The sequence below is a fragment of the Ochotona princeps genome, chromosome 10, assembly GCF_030435755.1.
Source record: "Ochotona princeps isolate mOchPri1 chromosome 10, mOchPri1.hap1, whole genome shotgun sequence".
Classification (NCBI taxonomy): domain Eukaryota; kingdom Metazoa; phylum Chordata; class Mammalia; order Lagomorpha; family Ochotonidae; genus Ochotona; species Ochotona princeps.
In genome coordinates, this window is record NC_080841.1 from 73,569,911 (window position 1) to 73,592,356 (window position 22,446).

Below are 22,446 nucleotides of genomic sequence, written 5' to 3' on the forward strand. Positions count from 1 at the left end.
CCCAAAGTCCCGTCCTTCTGTAGACACCCCCCTCTTGGCAAGGATAGGTGACCCCTGGCACCTCCATGACTCAGAAGGGGCACTCAGGGATCTGGGCTCACCTGAGCCACCCAGACCCCAGCTATGCCCTTGAGCGCCCTCAGCCTTGGGAGTAGGGATGGCTCGATGGTGTGAGGGTCCCTGTGTTCAGAGCATATTCATATGTTTGTATCACAGCTGTCTAACAAAACAATAGCTTGGGTTATGCAAGGGCTTCAGGCATAGACAGAGGAGATGGCTTACCTCTGGGTGGAGAGAGGCTGAGGTGAGCCGAACTCGGTGGCCACACGCAGTTGTAGTTTCCTCATTTTCTGTCGCCGGGTGACTTGGAGGTCCAGGGTTGAGGTTCAGGTAGTGTGGGAAAGGTGGTGGCCCCGAGACGTTGGCCCAGGACAGAGCATCCCCCATTGTGTGGTGTCCTGTATGCGTGGCGGCTGCCGGCAGTCTGCTCTGTGCATGTCCGTGCAGGTGCATGATTTGCTGAGCACGCCGTTTGTAACCACCCTGGGTGTTTAATCCTCACAGGAACCCATGACTTGCTGTTCTTGGCCCTGACTTGTCGGCTAGGAGCCTGGCACCAGGGTGGGAGTGGAGCTGGCTCACCCAGGTCGTCGTGTAGTCCAGCAGTGGGTGGAGACTCCTTGGGTGGAATTGTGAGTCCACTGCTCCTGAGGGTGCCATCCCCCACCCCTCCTGGGATGAAGGGAGGTTGCCATAGTGCATACCACAATGAGGTTGTGTTACTGTTGTGTACACTGTGAAAGTAAGATGCCCATTGCGAGAGCTTGGCAGTGTGGATAGTAGTAGTGTTGAACTGAACTTTACGGTGCTGTTCCTCTGTGATGGGTGGAGCCTTTTCTGTCTGTGGTCTTTGTGTCACCAAAGTGGGGCTGCATTGCTCATTTGAAAGTGGCCACTGGTGATGTCCCTCACACCCTGCCTGTGCCTCCACTGACCACCATAGGGAGGGGTCTCTTCTCCCCAGCGCCTGTGAGTCTCGGGTGGCCCTGACACCCCTGTATTTAGACCCTGATGACATGCACCCTGCTCACTCTTCTGTCTGGCTGTTCCATGGGTGACTTCTCTATTTTCTGCTCTTAGTCCTCCAAAATGTCTGTCATCTTCCCTTCATTTGCCAGTCCCACTGCTGTTTCCTCTGGTCCTTGGCTCTCTGCCTGCCAGCCCACGGTTTGGCACCACACACTGAAGTGTGGAACATGCCCCTCCGCCCCCCTGGGATGCCCACTGCTGAGCTCAAGACTGCCCCTTGCACACATGCTGGTGCCTCCCTGCCAACCTTCATTGATTTCCACCAACTGCCATGCATATATGTGTGGAGGGCGGGGAGATTGTGTTGTTATCTGGTTCTGCTCTGGACTTAACTTTGGGCATTAGAAAAGCACCCCAAATTTTACTTCTAAATGCATTCTGGGAATTCCAAATTTCTTTTCCTTCCTTCATAAAATTCTGTCTCATTTTCAGGCATGGTCACGTCTTACTAGCCACGAGCAGCAGGTGGTTGTGGAATGTGTACGATGTTGTTAGCGATTGAGTCCCCACCATTTCTTTTCTACCTTCAGGAAATGTTCAGGGCAGAGCCTCCTGTGTCCCAGGAGCCACCGTGGGTGCCCAGGACTCCCTAGTGGCTGTTGACTGAGAGATGAGAGGCGTAGGTTCTGTTGAAAGGGGGATGTGGGATGGTCGAGGGTGCTGGCGGCAAGGAGGCCCACCCAGCGGTGGAGTCAGTTGGCTTCCCTCCGGGATGCAGCGTCTCGGGTTCCCCACCTGCAGAGGCAGGGTGCTGCGTACTCCTGGGGCTTAGGCTTTTCAGATATCCATGCCAGGGATGCATCTGACCTTGCCACCTGCGTCTCTTAAGTGACTACAACCAGCATTTCGCGAAGCAACACCTGCCACGCTGACTTAGTTCCCATCTTTGCTCGTGTTTGCAAAACGAAGAAAGTCCTTAGGGCAGAGAAATCGTCCATGCCTTCCAAGTGCCAGCTGTGAGGTGACCTTTGTGGAAAGCCTTTAAAGAAAGCATTGTGATATTTGCCCATTATTACGCAGGATAAAGAGACTTCCCTCTGCCCAAGACTGTTACCCACATGATTCCCAAGGGCTTCTGCCCTTGTGGCTTCACAAACCCTGTGATGCAGTCCAGAGTTGTGACACAGTGGGCTAAAGAACTGCCTGCAGCATCGTCATTCCCTATTACAGTCCAAGTCCCAGTTTCTGTGCTTGCAATCCAGTTCCTCCTAATGTGGCTGAGAAAGCAGTGGGAGAGGGCCCAAGTGCCTAGACCCCACTACCCACGTGGGAGGCCACAGCCAAGTTGTTTCTGGCTTCCACCTACCCCAAGCCTTTGGGGGAGTGAACCAGCAATGAGAGACCTCTAGCTCTCCATCAGTTGCCTCGCAAATGGAAGAAATCTTTTTTAAAAACAGTATTAAAAACCACTTTGCAAAAACCATGTCTCTTTTGGGCGGTGATGTTCCCTGCTTCTGACCTGTCCAAGGGGAGGGGAGGTTTTGGTGGACTCAGTCCCCCAGTGCTGTAGGCACAGTCTTGAAGTTGCCAACTGGGGATTTTTGCTGTGGGTTCCCTGGCTATGCTCTGCCTGCAAGCATCTTTTCAAAGCCTCTTTTTGTATCCTTTTGTGTGCATTCCTATTTTCACAAAGCATCTAGTTTATTCACTATAAGGGCTTTGCATTAACAAACCAAAAAAAAAAAATTATGAGTTCTGGAAATGTTTTCCCCAAGAAAGTATAGAATTGTGTGTTTCCTCCTGTGACCCAGTTTCAATTTCTTTTATATTTTGTAATAAAATATCATGGACTATTTTTAGAAAGGTATAATGTAGCCAGTTGTCTATTGTTTGATAATGATTATATGCCATTATAATCTTTCAATCTGTTAACTGGTAAGATTTTAGATTTGCCTTCGCAATTTTAGTGAAAAAATAGAAAAAAAAAAACAATCATATGACATTTTCTCTATGAATTTCTTTTCTGGAAAGGTTTCACATTTTGATACATACAGTTTTGTCCATACGGGTCTTTTGCTTTTGGCGGCATCCTATAATTTATGCTCTGAGTAGCCCCATCTGTTTAGTCTGGCAAATTCCTTTGAGCATTACTTCTCCCACGAGATGGATGGACATTCCGGGCATCCATAAAACAAGGTTTCCCTCTGTTTCGCATTAGCCTGTGTGCTCAGCAGTGAGATGGGGCTGTGTCTCCCAGACACATGTCAGGTATGTGGCCGGTGCCCGCGTCAGAGGGAAGGGACTTACGTGAGTGAAACATGTGGCACTGTCTCCACTTACCCAAGGGAGAGTCTTGAATGACATCTGACTCATGCCTGTGGCTTTCCCTCCTGAATGTGTGGCAATGGTGTGGCCTCCTGCTCTGGGTCCGTGGTCTGGTCTTTGGTGGCAGTGTCCTTGACCTTGGTCAGGGCTGCCCCTGCAGTTGACCCTGGAGCGTTCACATCTTGGGAGAACCAGCACTGGTAACGAAAGGAGGAAACTAGAGACGTGTTAATCTGCAGGTGGGACGGTGCACAGAGGGCTGCTGGGAGTATTCCTCACTGGCAGGACACAGCTGGTTCCTGTTTGCTTCGGCCCCCAGTGCGAAGTCACTGACTCAGAGACCCAAGTCTGTGGAAGTGGAATGGAAAGAAACATTTACGCTGGTGCAGAAAGAATCAAATTCAGATGCATGGGCTCTTTCGAAAATTCTTCAGAGAGGCCTTGTATGAGAAAGGTGTGGGTAGATGTCAAAATTTGGATCTCCAGTGTTATTAGACCTTTTAGTCTCAGTGTGCACACAGCTTTTTTCAAGTTCCCTTGTGTTTACTTTTGCCTCATAGAAAAGATGTCTGGAGACCGCCTGTGCAGGGCTCCTAGGGTGGCCACAGAGTTCCCACTGGAGACCGCCTGTGCAGGGCTCCTAGGGTGGCCACAGAGTCCCAGTGTCACTGCTTCCTTTGTGTCTCACCGTTCTTGAGCCATCTCTTGTTCGTTGTGGCAGAGTGTGGTCCATGTCACGTCTCCCTGACAGAACCATGGGCAAGAGCCACGTGTTTTTTTTTTTTTTTCCTGAAAATTATTTTTATTGCAATATTGCGAAGTCAGATATACAGAGAGGAGGAGAGACAGAAAGATATTCCATCTACTGATTCACTCCCCAAATGGCCACAATGGCCAGAACTGAGCGATCCAAAGCCAGGAGCCCAGAGACTCTTCCAGGCCTCCTATGTGGGTGCAGGGTCCCAAGACTTTGGGCCGTCCTTAATTGCTTTCCCTGGCCACAGCAGGGAACTGGATGGGAAGCAGGATTGGTGGGGTTAGAACCGGCACACATATGGGATCACAGTGCATGCAAAGTGAGGACTTTAGCCACTAGGCTACAGCACTGGGGCCAGGAAACACGGTTTTGAGCATGGTTGCATGGCTGTGCTCCCATCTCCTGTCTGTCTGTAGGATCCCTGGCGAATGGCATCCTGGACTCCCTCTGACACCTGCTGTTTCATCTCTCAGATCGCAAGCAAGAAGATCCACAGGATCAGCCTCTTTGTGGCGGCTTGCCTTCCCTGGTGGTGTGTCCATGCGGCTCATCCCCCCGTTGGGTACAGTGGAACCTCCCTGCCCCTGAACACTGACTGCTCTATGAGAATGGGCCTGCTTTGTGCATCTGTGTGGGGCACCATCATGAACTAAGCTGCTCATTTCTTCTCCCAGCTCACAGCTTTGGCTTGTGCTGTCCGCTCAGCATTCTGAGAGGAAGGGTAAACAAGTCAACTAGCCTCATTTCTGGGGCTTCTTTCCCTGCAATCTCGCTTGTCAATTCTCATGAAATGGAAGCTAAGATGCAAGGAGGGATATAAACCAGCTCATATGTACAAACTTCTTACTCTGCATGGCGACACTGGGTGTTCAGTTGATTCAGTTTTTCCAATAAGCCTGAGAGGCTGATTTACTTACAAGGCAATCGAGGTTGGATGAGCTGCACCGTATGGGGTGGTAGGCATGTGGTTTTGTGTCAGAGTCAGCGAGAGGTGCCTCTGCGCACAGCCCGGCATCCTGGCTGTGAGATGGTGTGTGTTCCCAAGTGTCATCTCCTGCACCTGCGTTCTGGAGAGGCTGGAAATGAAGTTTCAGCTCAGCTCAGCAGACTTCCTCACCTGACCAAGCTGAGGAAAAGCAGGAGTATGGAAGGAGTGGGGGTCCCTAGGCAGCACCTGCTATAGCCCTGGCTCCTCCCACCCTGCTGTAGCTGAGGCCTCTGCAGTGGCAGCTGCTTCCTAAACTGGGAAAGCCATCACTCTCTCTCTGTCAGCCAAAATCAGCCTCCACTGGTCACTTTGGTTTAAGCAGAAAGACGGGGAGGACTATAGTGATAGACAGCATTGCACCTGCCCCTTGCGGCCCAGGGATTGCTGTGTGCAGAGGGTCCTGGGAAGGCACCTGGGAGCGAGCAAGTGAAGGAGGCTGTGTGGAAAGACTTCTGTTGGAAAATAGTCTCCATTGTTCTGGAGTGATGGCTTCTGGTCACGTGCGCTGCCCATTTAGAAACGTTGACTGCTTTAATTTTTGCTGCTGCTCTTTTGCCCAGCTAATGGCCTGCACTGCAGATGGTCAGTTAAGACCTACTGAGCTTGCTGTGTCTTGCTGGTTTGGTGATGCCCAAGCCTTTGATTCCAGCATTCTACTGTTGGCCACATGGATTCCGATGCCTTTTAACCTCTTGGTTTTGGTGGAGACAGCTGTACGCGTCTTCTTTGTCCGTGCGGGGCTAAGCTGGGTTGCAAGGTTTGGCATTGCTTGTGGTGTCAGGTCACTCACCACCATGCGCTTGCGTTCCTGCTTTGTGTTTGTGATCACCAGTGGGGCCACCCAGCCTCTGCCTCCGCTCGGCAGGCAGTGCGGCCGTGGCTGGAGGTGAGCTGGGAGGGCAGGAGTTCCAGGCTGGTGAGCAGATCTGCGACTTCTGTCCTCACTGGTGTTGCACTGTGAAGACACCCAGGGAGCATGCCAGGGTTCATGTTGCTGCTCACAAAGGATGAGACCAGGAAGTACATCTTGCTCTGACTCCACCCCAGGAATTCGGTTCCTCGGTGCCAGCTGAGTCATCATCAGGGGTGTCAGCACTGAGTGGATCAGTGGCACACAGCCGGGACAGCCTTTATACAGAGATGTTGCTGTCACCTGTGGGATGGGCCTCAGACCTGGGACCCTGGCTTGCAGCATGACCGCAGGTGTGACCTCAAGTCCTCTGTGGGAGTGCTGTGACTGGTGGGCAGTGAGTTTGCCCTTCCCAGCTGGGAACCTGCTGCCCGGGCAGGTTCCTGCTTGTGTCTTCCGTTCTGAGAGGCAGGTGTGGCTGCCAATTGTTCAGCTGTTGCTTGGAGAGCTGTCTGTTTGGGCTTTGCAAGCAGGGGCGGGGAGCGTCTGGGTCATGGGTGCTGCCAGTGAAATCATCTGGTTGGCCCAGACAAGGGAACTGCGTGTAGGACTCCAAAGTCAGAAAATTTCATCAGGTTGGTAATTTTTAGGCTGCTAATTTTGTGTGATCTGCAAATGATATTCTAAATATCCCAGTGGCCCTTGTCAGGAAAAAGTCCTCCATCTCTGCTTGCTAGCGTGTTGGACCAGTGTTAGGGCATACTGTGTTAAGCTGTGGTTTAAGATGCCACCGTCCCATTTCAGAGTACCGGTTTGAGTCCTGGCTACTCTGTTTCTGATCCAGCTCCCTGTTGATGCACCTGGGGAAGGCAATGGAAGTTGGCCCAGGTGCCCCGAACCCTGCCATCCACATGGGAGACACACAGATAGAGTTCCAGCTTTGTGGCTTCAAAGCTTGGCTCAACCCTTACTGACTGTTGCAGCTACTTGGGGAGTAACCAAGGTCTGGAAGGTCATTCTGCCTTTTGTATAAACAAACAAATCTTTCTTTGGAAAAGGCATGTCAGCTTCTGAAAGTAAGCTCTGAATATGCAAATCGACTTAAAAATAACACACCAAAGTCTCCACCTTTTAATTTAGTCTGTGGAGAGCACTCTGCAAGAAAAGTGAACAACAAAGTGTTTCCTGTAATCAACAGAAAAAAAGCGCTGACTGACATCTCCGCTTGACAGATAACGAAGCCATTGGGGGAAATGCATGTCCCAGAGTTTTCAGAAATCCTTATCTATCTCCCACCCACCAGCCTGCACCTTTTCTGCACCCTTGAAACCTCAACAACCAAGTCCTCTCGGTGGTTTTCATCTGCTCAGTAAACGTTGAAGGGTGAAAGAACACACAGGGGTGTCAGGTGTGGGTCTGTTGTAGTTAGGTGATGATTTAAGGGCATATGTCAACTGCAGATGAATATTGCAAACTCCGTGGGATCTCTTTGTGCCGTAACAGTACCTCCCAGTTAACCTGCAGGAGTTCGCAGGCAGGATCGCAGATTCAGTATCAGACACAGCAAAGGCCAAGGAATGACTTAGGACTGTTATTAAATACTCCCGTTCCTCTCCTCCCGGTGGAGAGAGGTGTGTGGCAAAACACATGCCTGCCTTTCCCTTTTCCATCTTTGAAGTGCTTTTTTAGGTGGATGTGTTTTCCTGACTTGGGGACTCATTAGTGTTTCTTCCTGAGACTGCCTTGGGGACAGCACTACTTACTGGATTGTTCTGATGCTTTTGGGGACGGGGAAAACCATGGCAACGGGATGAAGGGTGTGATTATTCGCCTCTGACCCGACAGAGTGTGGGGCTGAACAAAAGAAGCTTAATAGAAATGTTCAAATTGACCCTTCTTGCCACTTGGACCGCTCAGAGCTCAATCAGTCTCTCATTATTATCGGAGTGATTTGAGCAAAGGCGGCGGAACGAGTATTTTTCATAATCACTCCTTGAGCCAAACGTAATTTGCAATTTGCCGTATTGTATCACGAAACAATCGTGCATTAAAAATGAGCACGCCGAGAACTGGGGAGCGCGGCCACAAAGAAAGGAGGCAGAGAAGTCGCCGTTCACAGGCTAGGCTGCCCTGAGCGTTGCCGAGTGGAAGCGGCCAATTTCCATGCCACATGGAGCATTCAGGGAAATCAGAATGGGGTGTGTGTGTGTGTGTGTGTGTGTGCACACGCACACGCCTTTATGAGGGGTTGGCGTCTGGGAGTGTCTCAGGACGAAGTCAGTGCAGTTGGAGGTGGGGAGCAGAAAATGTAATTTGCATATCCTGTGCACTGCGGTTGCTGGGTCAGTGTGGCTTGGTAGCCTTTGTGGTGGTGGCTAGCCCACAGGAGCAGCTCCGTCTGCTGGCTCCTTTCACCACGCATGGGCTCCTTTGCTGCAGACCCTGGGTGCTGCCTAGCAGAAAACTAGGGACACCCCTGAGCTCCTTTGCTCGAGGAGGGTGTCCCCGCCCCAACCCAGGGCCTAGACTTAGATGCATCTCCGCTGTGGCTGTGCTTGTCCTGCGTTATCCGTATCCCTCTACACCCCATTCCTTGCCCCCGCTCTCCAAATATTTCCAGTTTGGGGTTTATTTGGTTGCTGGATTTTCCTCTTCACAGTGAGTGTAGTAGAGTCCGACCGACTGCTTCTGGCCCGGACCGCCTTTCCCCCACCTGCATTTGCAGTTCGTTGCCTTCTCTTCCTAGGAACTGCTGAGGTGTCAGCTTGCCTCATCCCCCTCCCCCTGCCTCCCAATGTGAGGTTCATTCGGGGTCAGGAGCACCCTCACAGGCCCCAACTCATGGGTGTCTTGGAATAGCTGCCTTTTCCACGAAGTTTTCCTTGGCACGCCCAGTGGCTGCTGCAGGTTGCTGAAGTAGATGCTGTTTTTTAATTTTTTTTCTCTTGGAAGGAGATGCAAGTCACTTCTTTTTCTAAGGATGCCGAGCAGCACAAATTTAGTTTATCAAATCTAATCAGACCAGCACTGATGAAAACCGCACACAATCAGATAATGAGGCTGACGCTTGTGGATGGCAGGAGGATACCGCCGGCCTCACACTGCACATCTCGTCTCCCAGAGGTGCTCTTGGCCTGGTGCGTGCACTTGGCGAATTCACCCTCGTCTTTGGCCTTGATTGCCATGATGGTTTTTTTTTTCTTCCTTGCCTAAATGGGAGCTTTTTGCTTTTCCTAGTCAGCCTTGCCCCATTCCTCCAATGTTGCTGCTGTGTACTGCTGAGCAAAACACATTCCTCGTGCCAGTCTCTTATGATGTCACTCAAATATGTGAGATTCTGTACAGAAGGGACATAGGATATAGGAGGCGAAAGGTGTTGTGTTTTTGTTTTGTGGGCTCCTCACTTGTGCAATGGACTTGTAGGCACAAAAGTGCATGAAGCAGCCAGCGCAGGTACATCTGACAGTAAATAAACACGAGCAGTGCCTTGTCTTTTATGCTCAGCAGAGGCCTGGGCAGTTGGGCGGGATGACATTTGCCTGTTTTATTGCAGGTGGTTTTGATTTTGGGGAAGACATTGCATATAGGCATGCAGTTAGTACCCTTTGCCTGGGGCCAAGTTTTTACTTTAAGATTTTACTTATTTGAAAGTTACAGGGATAGTCAAAGTGACATGTTCCATCTGCTTGGCTACTTTCCAAATGGCCGTCGTATGTGGAGCACTGGACCAGGCACAAGGCAGGAGTCAGGAACTCCATCCACGTCTCCCAAGCACTGGGGCCACCCTCTGCTGCTTTCCCAGGGAGCTGGATCAGAAGTGCAGCTTCAGGAACTCGAACCAGCATCCAGGTGGGATGATGCTGTCACAGGAGGTCTGTTTACTTGCTGTGCCGTTAACAGTGGCCCCATCTGGGCTCCTGTTTTAGCGATCCTTCCCAATGTTTTGGAGTCTTGGAGTCTTCCTTGACCCTGCCTTCACATTTGCGGCATCCACAGAGGCATCCTCTTCAGAAACAAAGTCCCCTAGATGTGGCCCACAGAGCCAGGGTGAGACGACTCTGTTTTTCTCTGGACACAGCTTTCCTAAGCTGCTGTCCTCCATGTGAAGGCTGGTGAGGCCTGTCTGGCTGTCAGGCCACTGCAGTTCTGGGTGTGGCGCGGAGGGTCTCCTGTCTGCATGCTGGTTTTGCCATTTCCTGACCCTCCATGAGCTCCCCCTTCATGGCTGTGGGAGTTCATTCTGTCCTTGTGACTAGAGCAGGGGCTCAACTGTGTGTCTCCCTTGGCAGTCACCCCAAGGGATCTTCTTAGGTGAAGAAACCATTTCCAGTTAGGGCGGTTGAAGATATTTTAGGCAGTAGATCTGGCAATGGTGCAGACACCCACATCCCATCTGGGAGGTGTTTGAGTTCTTCTGGCTCCATTTCTGATCCAGGTTCCTGCTAATGCACATCCTGGCGGTGGGCCCTGCCACTCAGGTGGCAGGTGCTGATTGGGTCCTCGGCTCCTGGCGCGTCCCAGAGCTGGCTATGGTGGGCTTTTGGGGGAGTGAGCTAATGGCTGGGAAGTTCCTCTGAATGTCTCTGTTTTCTTGCCTCACACTTGTAAAATAGAAGCCCATATTTGCATATAAAGTAACTCCCAGGTGATCTGAGCTTTGGCCTGGGAGACTTTTTGGTTTTTGGGAACACGTTCAGTTGCATACCAGCAAGCATCCAGGAGAAATGAGCTACAGAGACATACACCAGATGTTTTCTTTCTGGATACAATCTAGGACTGTTTGCTCCCTTTTAGAGCTGTCCGTGAGAAAGAACTTGGCAGTCGCACATAAGACAAGAACGCTGGGTTGAGGCGGGGGTCGTTGACACAGCAGGAATGTGGGCAAAGGCAGTACCAGAAGTGACGGGAAAAGCTGCTCCAAGAAACATAGTTCAGGGGCCGTTGAGAAGCAGTGTGAGGCAAAGGCCTGCCGAGGAGCTGTCACTAACTCATCCTTTAGCTTGGGTGTGTGTGGCCCTGGTGTCCCCCAGAACTGAGCCCTGAATTGGGACAGTGGTGGGGCGGGACGGCGGCGGTGGAGGGCACCATCCAGGCTGCTTGAAGTTCTTTGGGCTCCATCCTGGGGCAGCAGGCATCTCATGGCACTGCTGGTACTGCCAGCGGTGGGCAGGGACAGGGTTTTCCAGGTCTGTGTGAACACACATGTTATCACCCACAGTTGGCAGAGTCCAGAAAAACAACATGGATTCCTGCAAAAAGGAAGGGATGAGGTGAAGTGTGGATAGTGCAGACACAGGGCAAAGCACTAGGCCCCTGGTGCCTCCCCACCCTGGGCAGGAGCCAGCGCTGGGCAGCAGCAGCTTCTGTTTGCTGACCCCGACTTCCTGTCTGGTCCTGTATGCCTTCTCCTCCCAGCGAAGCTCGCAGCCCTTAATGGAACAGATGAATGTTCCATCGAAGGGCCCTTTCTGCAGATAGACAAAGACCATGATGATCTGTGGTGACAAATGCCAGATTTCCAGAGGGCTTTCTGATGATAGTGTTATTTTAAGGACATCATTTCTCCAGCCTACAGGATAATTGGCCCCGGACACTCGGTTCTCAAGAGTGGCAGAGGGATTTTGAAGCCTGCCTTCTTCTCCCTGTCTCATACTTGTTGTTCAGTCTAGTCTTCAGAAGAGTCAGCTCGTGACAAACCCAGTGATGGTTTTTGTTTGTTTATGGTGGGATGCTGTGTGTTGCAATCCAGTATCATTTTCTTTTTTCTAAAGAGCCCTCTGCGTTTAGTAGCAGGAGAAATACTGCGATTGAAATGGTTTCCAGCAGGATTTACACTGTAGAGAATTGCACTCCCTCACTAAAACTCCAAATGACGGTTGGGTAATCTCGAAGTTCTTCGGGGTAGTTCATTGTCACGGTGGTTCTTTCTGGAAGGATCAGCAGCACATGTTTAAAATTTATTTTTATTGGAAAGGCAGATGTACAGAGAGGAGGAGAGACAGAGAAGAAGATCTTCCATCTATTGATGCACTGTCCAAGTGACTGCAATGGTTGGGGCTGAGCAATCCAAAGGAGCCGAGAGCTTCTTTTGGGTCTCCCATGTGGGTACAGGGTCCCAAGAGTTTGGGTTGTTTTCCACAGCTTTCCCAGGCCACAAGCAGGGAGCTGGATGGGAAGCAGGGCCTCTGGGACATGAACGGGTGCCCATATGGGATCCCGGCACATGCAAGATGAGGACTTTGGCCGCTGGGCTGCCATGCCAGGCCCTGCACTGTTGCTGTTGTGTCTCCCATTGCTCGCCGGGAGCTTGGCCAGCTCATTGGTCTTTACCGTGGTGGTGACTTCAACCAGAAGGGGCTTAGCCGAGAACAGTCATTGGCCACAAGACTTGTACAGCAGGTTGCCCTGAGGGTACCTGAACCGGAGCGAGCACCTCTGTGTTTTCTTGGAAGAAAGTCCTGTGTTGAAGGACCATGACAGCTCTGAGCCAGGGCTCGGCTGCCAGGGCTCTGTTCTGCCAGCACTCCTTAGTGGTAGTTCCCCCACTCCTCTTTCTGCTTTGCCTTCCTCTCCTTTGTCATTCTCTCCAAGGTCTGTGCGGAGGTGGCCACCTTTGCTGGGGTGGAGTGTTCTCTTTGAGCCTCTGCCTGACTCAGCTGGGAACAGAAGGGGTCCTGTTCCTGCTGGTGTGTTCTGGCTTGGCAGATGCCCCACCTCATCCAGGTAGCTAGGTAGACCTTAGCTATGTGTGTATGAGGGGCTGCAGAAAGTGGGATTTTTTTTTTTTTTTTTTTTTTTTTAAGGAAAAATGGATGGGTGGGAAGGGCAGGCATGCGGAAGCAAGCCTTGGAAGCTGACCAGCATTTGCATATCTGAAGTCTTACCTTGGTTCCATATGGCTCCAGGCCCTGCCCTCTGGGTGCAGGTGAAGGGGAATCCTTCCAGATCTGAGAGGAATTTTAGGAATTCTGTGACCAGGTAGCCCTTCACCCTTGCTTATCCCAAAAGGGGAAGGAGGAGGAGACATAGTAGGCCCATACCCACACCCATAAGAACTCCAGTCTGAATATAGACAAGGAGTTCAGTTCTCTCTTCAGACACCTGCCTAGCCTGGCAGGTGCATCTGGCTCCCTGGTTTTCCACGACGCTGCTTCACATCTGAATTCTTTCTTGCACCTAGAGGAAAGCCTCTGAGCAGCCATCTCAGAAGCAGTGTGATGTTTTACATAGAATATTTATAAAATAATAGCTATCAGACTCAGCACAATGACTCCCCCTTCAAGTGCCAGGATCCCATATGGGCAGGAGTTCATGTCCTGGCTTCTCCAATTAGAATCCAACTCCATGCCTGTGGCCTGAGAAAGCAGCAGAGGATGGCCTGAAGCCTTGGAACCCTGCACCCATGTGGGAGACCCGGAAGAGGCTCCTGGTTTCAGATTAGTTTCATCTGTTAGCAGCCACTTGGGGAGTGAACCAGCGAATGGAAAATCTTTCTCCCTGTCTTTCCTCCTCTCTGTAAATCTGCCTTTCCAATAAAAATATATGACTATTTAAAAGCAAAACACACGCAACAGTTTTCTAACACATTCATGAGCTTCCTGCTAGTAAGCAGTTGTCTCGGTAAGCTAATTACAGTCACACTCGGACTGCCAGCACATCTAGAGGCCACATGCTTAGGGGCCCTCTTCCACCTGCACAGGAAGATTCCAGCTATTCTAAATTCAGATGCATGTGAAACACAGGGCAGTGATGCCATGGGCTATGCCAGTTCCGATCCTGACTGCTCTACCTCTTGTCTAACTTCCTACTGATGCGCCTGGGAAAACAGCAGAAGGTGCTTGGGCCCCCACCACCCATGTTGAGGAACTGGGTGTTACTCTAGGCTTTTGGCTTCAGCCTGACCCAACCATTGCAGCCATGTTGGGAGTGAAGCAACAGATGGAAAAATCTCTTTCCTTCTCTGTGATTTGAATAAAGAAGTCAGTGTGTCTAAAAAAGAGAGACAGAACCAATGTTGTAGTTTACCAGGTTAAGCGTCTGCCTATCAACCAGCATTCCATGTGGGCTCCGTGTTGAGTCCCAGCTGCTCTACTTTCCATCCAGCTCGCTGTTAGTGCTTGCGCACCCACGTTGGGGACCCAGAAGGATCTCTGAGCTCCCACCTTTGTCCTGACTCATGCTGAGCTGTTGTGGTCATTTGTGGGAGTGAACTAGCAGATAGATCTCTCTGTCTCTCATCCTCTCTGTAACTCTGCCTTTCAAATAAATTTAAAAAAAATTTTTTTGGGAAAAGAGAACACACACTACAGTATATTGACATAGTAAACATGCATGTACATGCTTTACTTTTTGTTTGACTTTTTTGTTGTTGTTGTTAACTTTGCTTCATTTGAAAGGCAGAGTGATTGGGGTAGGGAAAGTGGAAGAGGAGAGGTGGAGAAGCTAAATTTTGCGTCTGCTGGTTCATTCCCTGAAGTCCTGAAACAGCGCTAAGCTGGGTGAGTCTGAAACTGGGAGCCCAGGATTCCATGCCACTGTGTCCTGTTGGTGGCAGGGACCCTGCTTCCCAGGATGTGCATTTTGTAGCAGCATACTGGGAAATGTGGAATAACTGGAATCAGGCACTCCATAGGATGTGGGCATTAATAGTAGTGGTTTGGTTAGCTACACCACCATGTCTGCCCCCTGCTTGCTTTTTTACACTGTAGAATGGCTGGCATTTTTTATTTCACTTGCAGTTTTTATTTTGTTCTGTCAAACAAACTATAGCAAAGGGATCCATTTTTGTTCCAATTATAAAATAATATGCTGTGATTTTATAGTATGTCTTAAAGAAATCACATCATTTATTAACTAAATCAAGTGTCAAGGGAATGTCTAAGTTCTAACTTATAAACATTTTATCTATGATTTCCTTTGCTTATTCACACATTAATCTTGAATCTGTACATCATATAAAGAAGAAAGTGCACTACCACAGATGAACAGTAATTTGTCAACCAATGTTGTTGGGACAGTTGAGGAAATAGTATTTTTTTTTTAAAGATTTATTTTATTTTTATTACAAAGATATACTGAGCGGAGGAGAGACAGAGAGGAAGTGGAGCTGCCAGGATTAGAACCAGTGGCCATATGGGATCAAGGCGAGGACCTTAGCCACTAGGCCACACTGCCAAGCCCGAGGAAATAGTATTTTGACACCAACTACAATGAGGCAAAAAGGCAGTTCTTATTTAACAATCAGAATCTTTCATTTTTCTTCTTAGTGTTTATTTATGTGCAAGGTACAGTTTCAGAGAGAGCCAGGGTGAGAGAGGTGGAGGACCGCAGTAACCTGGGCTGGGCCAGACGATAGCCAGGTCCTGGAATCTGTCTGTGTCTCCTTGTGTGAATAGCAAAGACCCCCAGTATGAGAGTTATTGCTTGCTGCTTCCCAGGATCAAGCTGAAGGCTTGAGAAGTGGGGGTAGGACCCAGTGCCAAGCACCCAACATTGGACATGGGTATCTTCGGTAAAGACAACCCACTTCATCTGTCTGTTCGTTCTTTGTTTCTTCTTCTTCTTCTTCTTCTTCTCTCTCTCTCTATTATTTAAGATTCATTTGTTTTATTTGAAAGACTAATAGAGAGAAAGTGGATGAGAGAGATCTTCCATCCTCTAGTTTACTCCAAAGACAATAGCCAGAACTGGATTGACCAACCTGGGAGTTAGGAGCTTCCCCTGGGTCTCCCAGATAGGTTTAGGGGACTAAGGTCTTAGGCCACCATCCTCTACTGCTTTCCTAGGTTAAAAACGGAACTGGCTCAGAAATGGAGCGGCTGGGATTTGAACCAGCATTCATATGGATGCCGGCGCTATAGGTGGACAATTAGCTTGCAGTTACACCACACCTGTGGGTTTGAGGTTAAAAGCTGAATGAAGATGGACTTGGTTCTCATATACACTTGGTGAACTAGCTGAAACTTTCTTGGTAACAGAGGATCATGTCCTTTTTTGTTTTTTAACTTGGAGTATTTTGTATTTTTAATAGCTTTATAGTAGCTGCTTATCTGTAATGTGTAGTACAGCTTTTCAGTGCTGTGTGTAACAACCATATGAGGGGGATGGCATATCCGTGAGCTGAGAGACGCTTACCGTTTCATTGTTTTGAGAACATTCAGGTCCTGTTTATCAGCCTTTTTAAAAATTGTTGATTCATTATCAGCCACAGTCATCCCTCCCACCCTCATGCACCCCTAGACACAGTAATGGTCCCCCCTCAGTCCTGCCCAAGAGCATGTTTTGCAAAGAATTTAACCAAGCTTATTAAAACATAGCCAGATTTCGATTTGGGCAGAAAGTATCTAAGCTGATTTAAAGCACGCACGGATCAGTTAATCTCCCTGTTTTTTTCCTGGTCTTCCTGACTCACAATGCAGATCCGAGCAGTCTGTTGTAAGCCAATACCAAGCCTTTTGGTGCAGGAAGATAACATATCGTTATCAGTGTTGCTGCCTGGTGTTTCTCAGATCCCATACAAGGCCAGGATCTAGGTCACGGATTCCTTACAAAACAGCAGCCACAGTCAGTATGGCCACCCTTGTACTGGTGGAAAAGCACAAACTGAGAAGTTGAGTGGTGAAAATATCTTAACTTTTCAGGCATAGACTGCTCTGGAAGTGAGAACTTAGTGCCGTGGAGTGTTCAGGTTAGAGCTGACTCACCCTGCGGTTTCTTTGCCATCTCATAACTGGTCGATCACCCCCAGCCTTGAGCTGTCCCTGACCCTAATCCTGCCCCTGGTCGTGGGGACCTCACTCCCATCTCACATGAAATGAACACTTTCCTGTGATCAGTGCAGTGAACAAAGCGAGACTCCTGAAGCCAGGAGGTTCTTGCAGCAGCAGTCAGGAGGGGGGCTGCAGGAGAGAAGACCTGAGTGCTGTCTTTTAAGCAGAAGGACCGCCGTCAGTCAATGAGAGGGTTGGTCAGAGCCCATCAGCAGGCCTGAATTGTAATCCTGTCTGGTTTACTCATGATAAAACAACAAGCCATCAGAAGGGTGTGATGGGTAACTTCATTCTAAAAATTCGGAATGCTGGGAAGGCACTTGGCTATGTCTTCTGGGCAGAAGCAAGCATCGCGTACACTCTTACAAACACCCGCTTTCTCCTTCCGGCGGGGAGGTGGCCCTGACTTCTTGTTAGCCCACCTGACTGCTATAACTCCTCCTTCTCAGTTTAGATTTGTTTGTTTGTTTTAAAGATTTATGTATTTATTTTTGGAAAAGAAAAAAAAAAGAGGAAAAGAGACAAAGATCTTCCATCCACTGGTTCATTCCCCAGGTGATTTCAGTGGCTAGAGCTGAGCCGATCTGAAGCCAGGAGCCAGCAACTTCTTCTGGGTCTCCCACTTGGATGCAGGGTCCCAAGGCTTTGAGCCATTCTCTGCTGCTTTCCCAGGTCACAGGCAGGGAGCTGAATGGGAAGTGGTGCAGCCAGGACATGAACTGCTGCCTATATGGGATCCTGGTGCATGCAAGGCAAGGACTGGAGCCACTAGACTACTGTGCTGGGCCCTCCCCCTGCAGCCACTCGTGCCCTCTCTGTACTTTCCATTGTGGCCTCCCTATAGCTGGCCTCGTGGGTTCTCTTGTCTATACGCACCCCGAAGCGTGTCGCTGCTCAGGCTCCTCGCTGTCCCACTGCTTTGTCCCTGTCCCTGTCACTCCCCCATCCCTCACGGCAACACCTCACCCGGGCACCCTTCCTCTGCGTGCTGTGTCGACAGCATTTCACATGATTCCCGTCAGTCCCAGCTCCAGCATGCACGCCTAGCCCTCTGCGACCTGGCCACCACAGCCTCTGGGCTCGATGTGCTCCCATCTCTGCAGTTTCAGCCTGACTGTGCCCTGCCGCAGGTGCCTTCGGCCTCTCTGTGCCCAGGACCCTTGCCTGCATCTTCTCTGCCCTGCTGAGCCCGCCCCTCGCTTCACTCAGCTGTCACGTCAGCAGCATAGTGAGCCCAGAGAGCCTTCTCCCATGTGGCAGTCTCCTTGCTCTGTTTCCCGTTCCCATGTCACGGGGTACACTGCCGATCGGTTTGCCAAGTGCGAGGTGAAACCAAACATAGTCTCTGTGAAGGGTGGATCTGTCTTGTTCACAGCTGATAGCCATAGTGCCTTAATTAGGTAAGTCCAAGTTGTGGATTCGATGATGCTCAGTTTTCACCAAATGTATGGATATGGCATTTTAGATGCTGTTGTCTACTGGGATGCAATAAATTTTTTTTTTATTATTATTATTTTCTAAAAAGACGTATCTTAGGGAATGGTATGTGGTGTAGCTGGTATAGTCACCTCCTTGTGGCATCAGCATGGCATGTGGGTACCAGTTTGAATTCCAGCTGCTCTACTTCCAGTCCAGCTCCCTGCTAATGCACCTGGGACAGCAGGAGTAGATAGCCTAGTGCTAGGGCCCCTTGTACCACTGTGGGAGACCCATAAGAAGCTTCTGGCTTCTGATCAGCCCAGCTCTAGCCTTTGTAACCATTTAGGGACTGAACCAGCAGATGGAAGATCTTTGTCACCCTGGCTTTCAAATAAGTAAAATTTTGAAAGAAAGAATTCTCTTCCTGTTTGTTTATATAGTGACTGAGGGAGAGAGAGAGAGAGTGGCTTTCCTCCATCCACTGGTTCACTTCTCAAAGGCCTGAAGTGCTTGCACAGGGCCAGACTGAGGTCTGGAGACAGGAACTCCGTCCGGCTCTCCCAGGTGGGTGGCAGGGCTGCAAGCATTTGGCCGCCATCTGCTGCTGCTGTGCCAGCTTTGCAAGGGTTGGCTTGGCTGCACAACACTGACCCCTGTTCAGGGTGTGTGTGTGTGCGCTTTCATGCACTGATTCATTCACTCCTTCTACAGAGCCCACCATTCTGCTAAACAAAGTGGAGGACATTATTGGTATATTGACAACGTAGGTCTGCTTTTCAGTGCTTTGCGCTGATTTATTTTGAAAGCATCAACACATTTTAGCCTTTGTGAGTAGTCAGCCTCTGGGTTTAAGTTCTTGGGGATTTTTTTTTCCTTTTTCGTTATTGCAATAATCTTCCAATTTCCAAAAGTTATTAAATTTTAAGCCTATGCATGTTTTTGTAGATTTAGTTTATTGCCAGTTTTGATTGTTCACTAATAGCATGCATAATTTTTGAAGGAACTGTGGTGATGGAATTTAAACTTTTTTCAGTTTTAACATTCTAATGATGTGTCTCCTTCCTTATTTGTGACTTCTTTGCAAATATTGTGTTAGTATAATTAACATGTTAAGTAGTTTCTGAATTTCATAATGGAGATGAGTATTTGAAATCAGGTTTGTGTTAATAAAAAATGACCTATACTACCAACCAAGACATTGCTTGAATTAATATGGTTTTTTTCTCTCTTTCTATCAACTTTGGGCTCAATTCTTTTCTTTTTTCTCTCTGTCTCTCCTAACTATTTGTTTATTTGAAAGTCAGAATTACCCAGAGATGGCCTGGGAGAGATTAGGAAGGGGCAGAGGGAAGGGGAGAGAGAGAGATCGCAGGAGGTAACTTTCGTCCTCTGATTCATTCCCAGATGGTTGCAGTGGCTGGGACTGGGCCAGGCTAAAGCCCAGAACTTCTTCTGGGTCTCCTACATAGGTGCAGGAGCCCAAGGTGCATTAGCTGTGAGCTGCGTCCAAACTGTAACTATCTGATCTCCTGAGGGTTGCTGTGGTTGAGGGCAGAGGTCTAACCCATTACACCACAATGCCAAGCCCCAGCCCAGCCCTCTTCTGTGTCTCATTTTTGGAGAAGACATTGTCATGGGCAGCCAGGTCTGTTTGTTCCTCCTCAGAAAGCCACATGCAGTCCCTGTCTGTGTTAGTGAGTGCTTAGCAATGTCCGTGTCAGAGATGCCTGATGACTAGATCACTATGGACAGGCCATGTGGGGCATGCATTCCCAGCTACATGGGCTTCCGCATAGAGAACAGAGAGAGCAGGACAAGGACCTCAGAGCCGAGCTTGGAGTTCTGAGGTCGTTGGATGCCAGAAGAGAACGCTGTTGGGGTTTTCCTTCTGAGCCCACGGGTCACTCCTATGGGTGTTTCATGTCCTGTGTTTGGGTCAGATACGTGCACTGTGTAACAGCTGTCCCCTCTTCAGGTTTTGGGGGCATGTTTGGTGAAAATGCCTGAGAACTTTCCAACTCCCTAAGTTCAGAATGGTCCAGCAGCTTCCCTGACCCTTGTACTAACAGCCCTGTTTGTCAACTGTGATGCAGGGAAGATGGTTAATTAGCCCAGCGCTGGTTAGCATTCTTTAGCCCTAAGACAGATCCATGGCTCTGCTGGTCTCTCTTCCTTCAAGAGCGGATTTATTATCTGCTTAATAAAGATAAAGAGCAAGTCTTATTGTTCCTTGTTTTTATCATTGTTTTGCCACAATAAAAATGAAACTGAGGCTTGTTTCCAAAAAGGTTCCCTGTGGACAGTTCTAATCAGAAACACATCAATTGATCTGATGGAAAATATGAGTACCGACCCCCAAGCCCCTGACGGTGGGAGACATCTGGCCCCTCTTCTTTGTCTCACTGAGTGTGCACGTGGTTATCACAGACGAAAGAAAGGAAACTCATTTTGTATCCATTGATAAGCTAGACTTTTTTGTTATCAACAGGTTTGGCAAACATCGAAAAGATGACAAGATTGAGAAAACGGGTAGAGTAAAAATGCAGGACTCGTTTACGTCAGAAGAGGAGAGGACACGCATGAAGCAGGAACGGGAGAGGTAGACTTCCGGTCATTTCATTCCTCCTCGCTTGAGAGGCTCTTTGTTTTATTTTATTAATATAAAGAATTGGCGCTCAATGGCTTTTCATATTTTTTCTGTCAATCCAAATACTGAGGCTTGTGGTATGAACATGATGTTAAGCAAGATTAAAAAAAAACACTCTTATCTTTATTTGAGCATCAAAGTGAATTTTATTGGTTAGTTAAGACCTCGGAGATGTCAGATGACTGGGTGAACAGTAATTCAGAATTTATGATTCCTTTCCAAGTCGCAGAAATATTTAAACTCCTGTCTCGTTCGTCTGTAAGCGAGTTGGTGTCATTTTTTTTTTTTTAAGAAGGCTCATCTGGAAATCCGACTCTTCTGAACTTTCACATCTCATTTAGAACGAATCTGTTTACAGCCAAAGCTCAGAAGACTGCTGGCCCCCACTGGGCTGTGCCCTGCTCACACACGACGCCTGTTTGCCCATCCACCCAAGGCCCCCATTCCACTGCCTGTGCTGGCTCGGGGGGTCTTTACTGCTTGCTTTTCTTCTGTGTCTTCCAGGAAGATTGTGGTCTCTTGTTGACTCATTCTGAGTACTTTGGAAAACCACTGAAAAACTAGTTCTGTTTATTTGAAATGGGCAGAGTAATAGAAAAAGAGACAACAGAGAGAGATCTTCCATCCTTTGTTTCACTCCAAAGGACTTGACCAGACTTGGTACCCAAATCTCAATCTGTGTCTTTGACATGGGTGTCAAGGAACGTGCACCCAAGCCATCCCTGCCGCCTGTCCAGATGGCTGTGAGCAGGAAGCTGGATCCGAGGTGGTGGAGCCAGGGCTCAGTCCTGGGCACTCTTATCTGGGATCCAGGTATCCTGGTCAGTGGCTTGACGTGCTGTGCCACAGTGGCTGCCCTGAGCACCATTCTTGAATGTATGTCCTTGACGTTCCCAGGGTGAGAAAGAGTCTCTGAGTGTTCACACAATGTAGCTAGAGGCTCTGTGAGGTCCTAGTCAGTTCTCAGCGGCCTCCTCAGGAGCCCAGCTCTGTCTTTCTGGGATATACATGAATTAATTTCTGGTGTTGCGTTCAGGGTTATAAAGCTAAACATATTCCATAGCTGAGGTAGTATCCCAGTGTTTTTGACCCCCGCCCCATTGCCCTTTGGGTAGCCTGAGAGGTAGGATGCTGTTTGTCTTAACAGTGAATGAAAAAACTAAAATTAGGATCCCATAATTGATTTGTGAAAAGAGAAGCATATGTGAATATTTTTGCATTCATCTGAGGTCTGGGCAAGGTCTCCCCCTTGGGTAGGAGGGGCCCAAGCACTTGGGCCTTCATCTGCAGTCTTGTCAGGCATGTTAATAGGGAGCTGAATGAAAAGTGGAGCAGCTGGGTCTTGAACTTGCACCAGACGGGATGTCGGCATCAAAGGTGGCAGATTAACCCCAGGCGCCTCAACGCCAGCCCTTCCCATTCATCTTTCTAATCCTTCTGAGATATTTTGAGTAAAATGGTTCACTTTGATTCTTTTGGGATAAGAACTATAGAGGTGAGGACAGTGTGGAGCTGTAGTTTACCATACAAGTCTGGCTTGGGATGGTCTTCTGGTCCTCCCACGGTCTCTGGTAAAAGTGAGAATTCCTAGGAACTGGTGTGGGTGGAGCTCTCTCTGATCCTCCCCAGTACTGGGTTCCCCAGCTCAGTAATTCGCTGCCC

The 22,446-nt window shown here is 49.1% G+C and overlaps 1 protein-coding gene across 11 annotated transcripts in view; it reads left to right on the forward strand.

Annotated features, from left to right (window-relative positions):
• The window catches only part of PARD3 (par-3 family cell polarity regulator), a 475,858-nt gene that overhangs the window by 321,899 nt on the left and 131,513 nt on the right, over positions 1 to 22,446 (forward strand). For 7 of the 11 annotated variants that reach the window (XM_058669631.1, XM_058669628.1, XM_058669629.1 and 4 more), the window contains one exon: positions 20,626 to 20,736. The exons of the other annotated variants lie outside the window; for them this stretch is intronic. In XM_058669631.1, the coding sequence (XP_058525614.1) occupies positions 20,626 to 20,736 (111 nt within the window). The remainder of the gene's footprint in view (positions 1 to 20,625; positions 20,737 to 22,446) is intronic. 11 annotated transcript variants of the gene reach the window in all.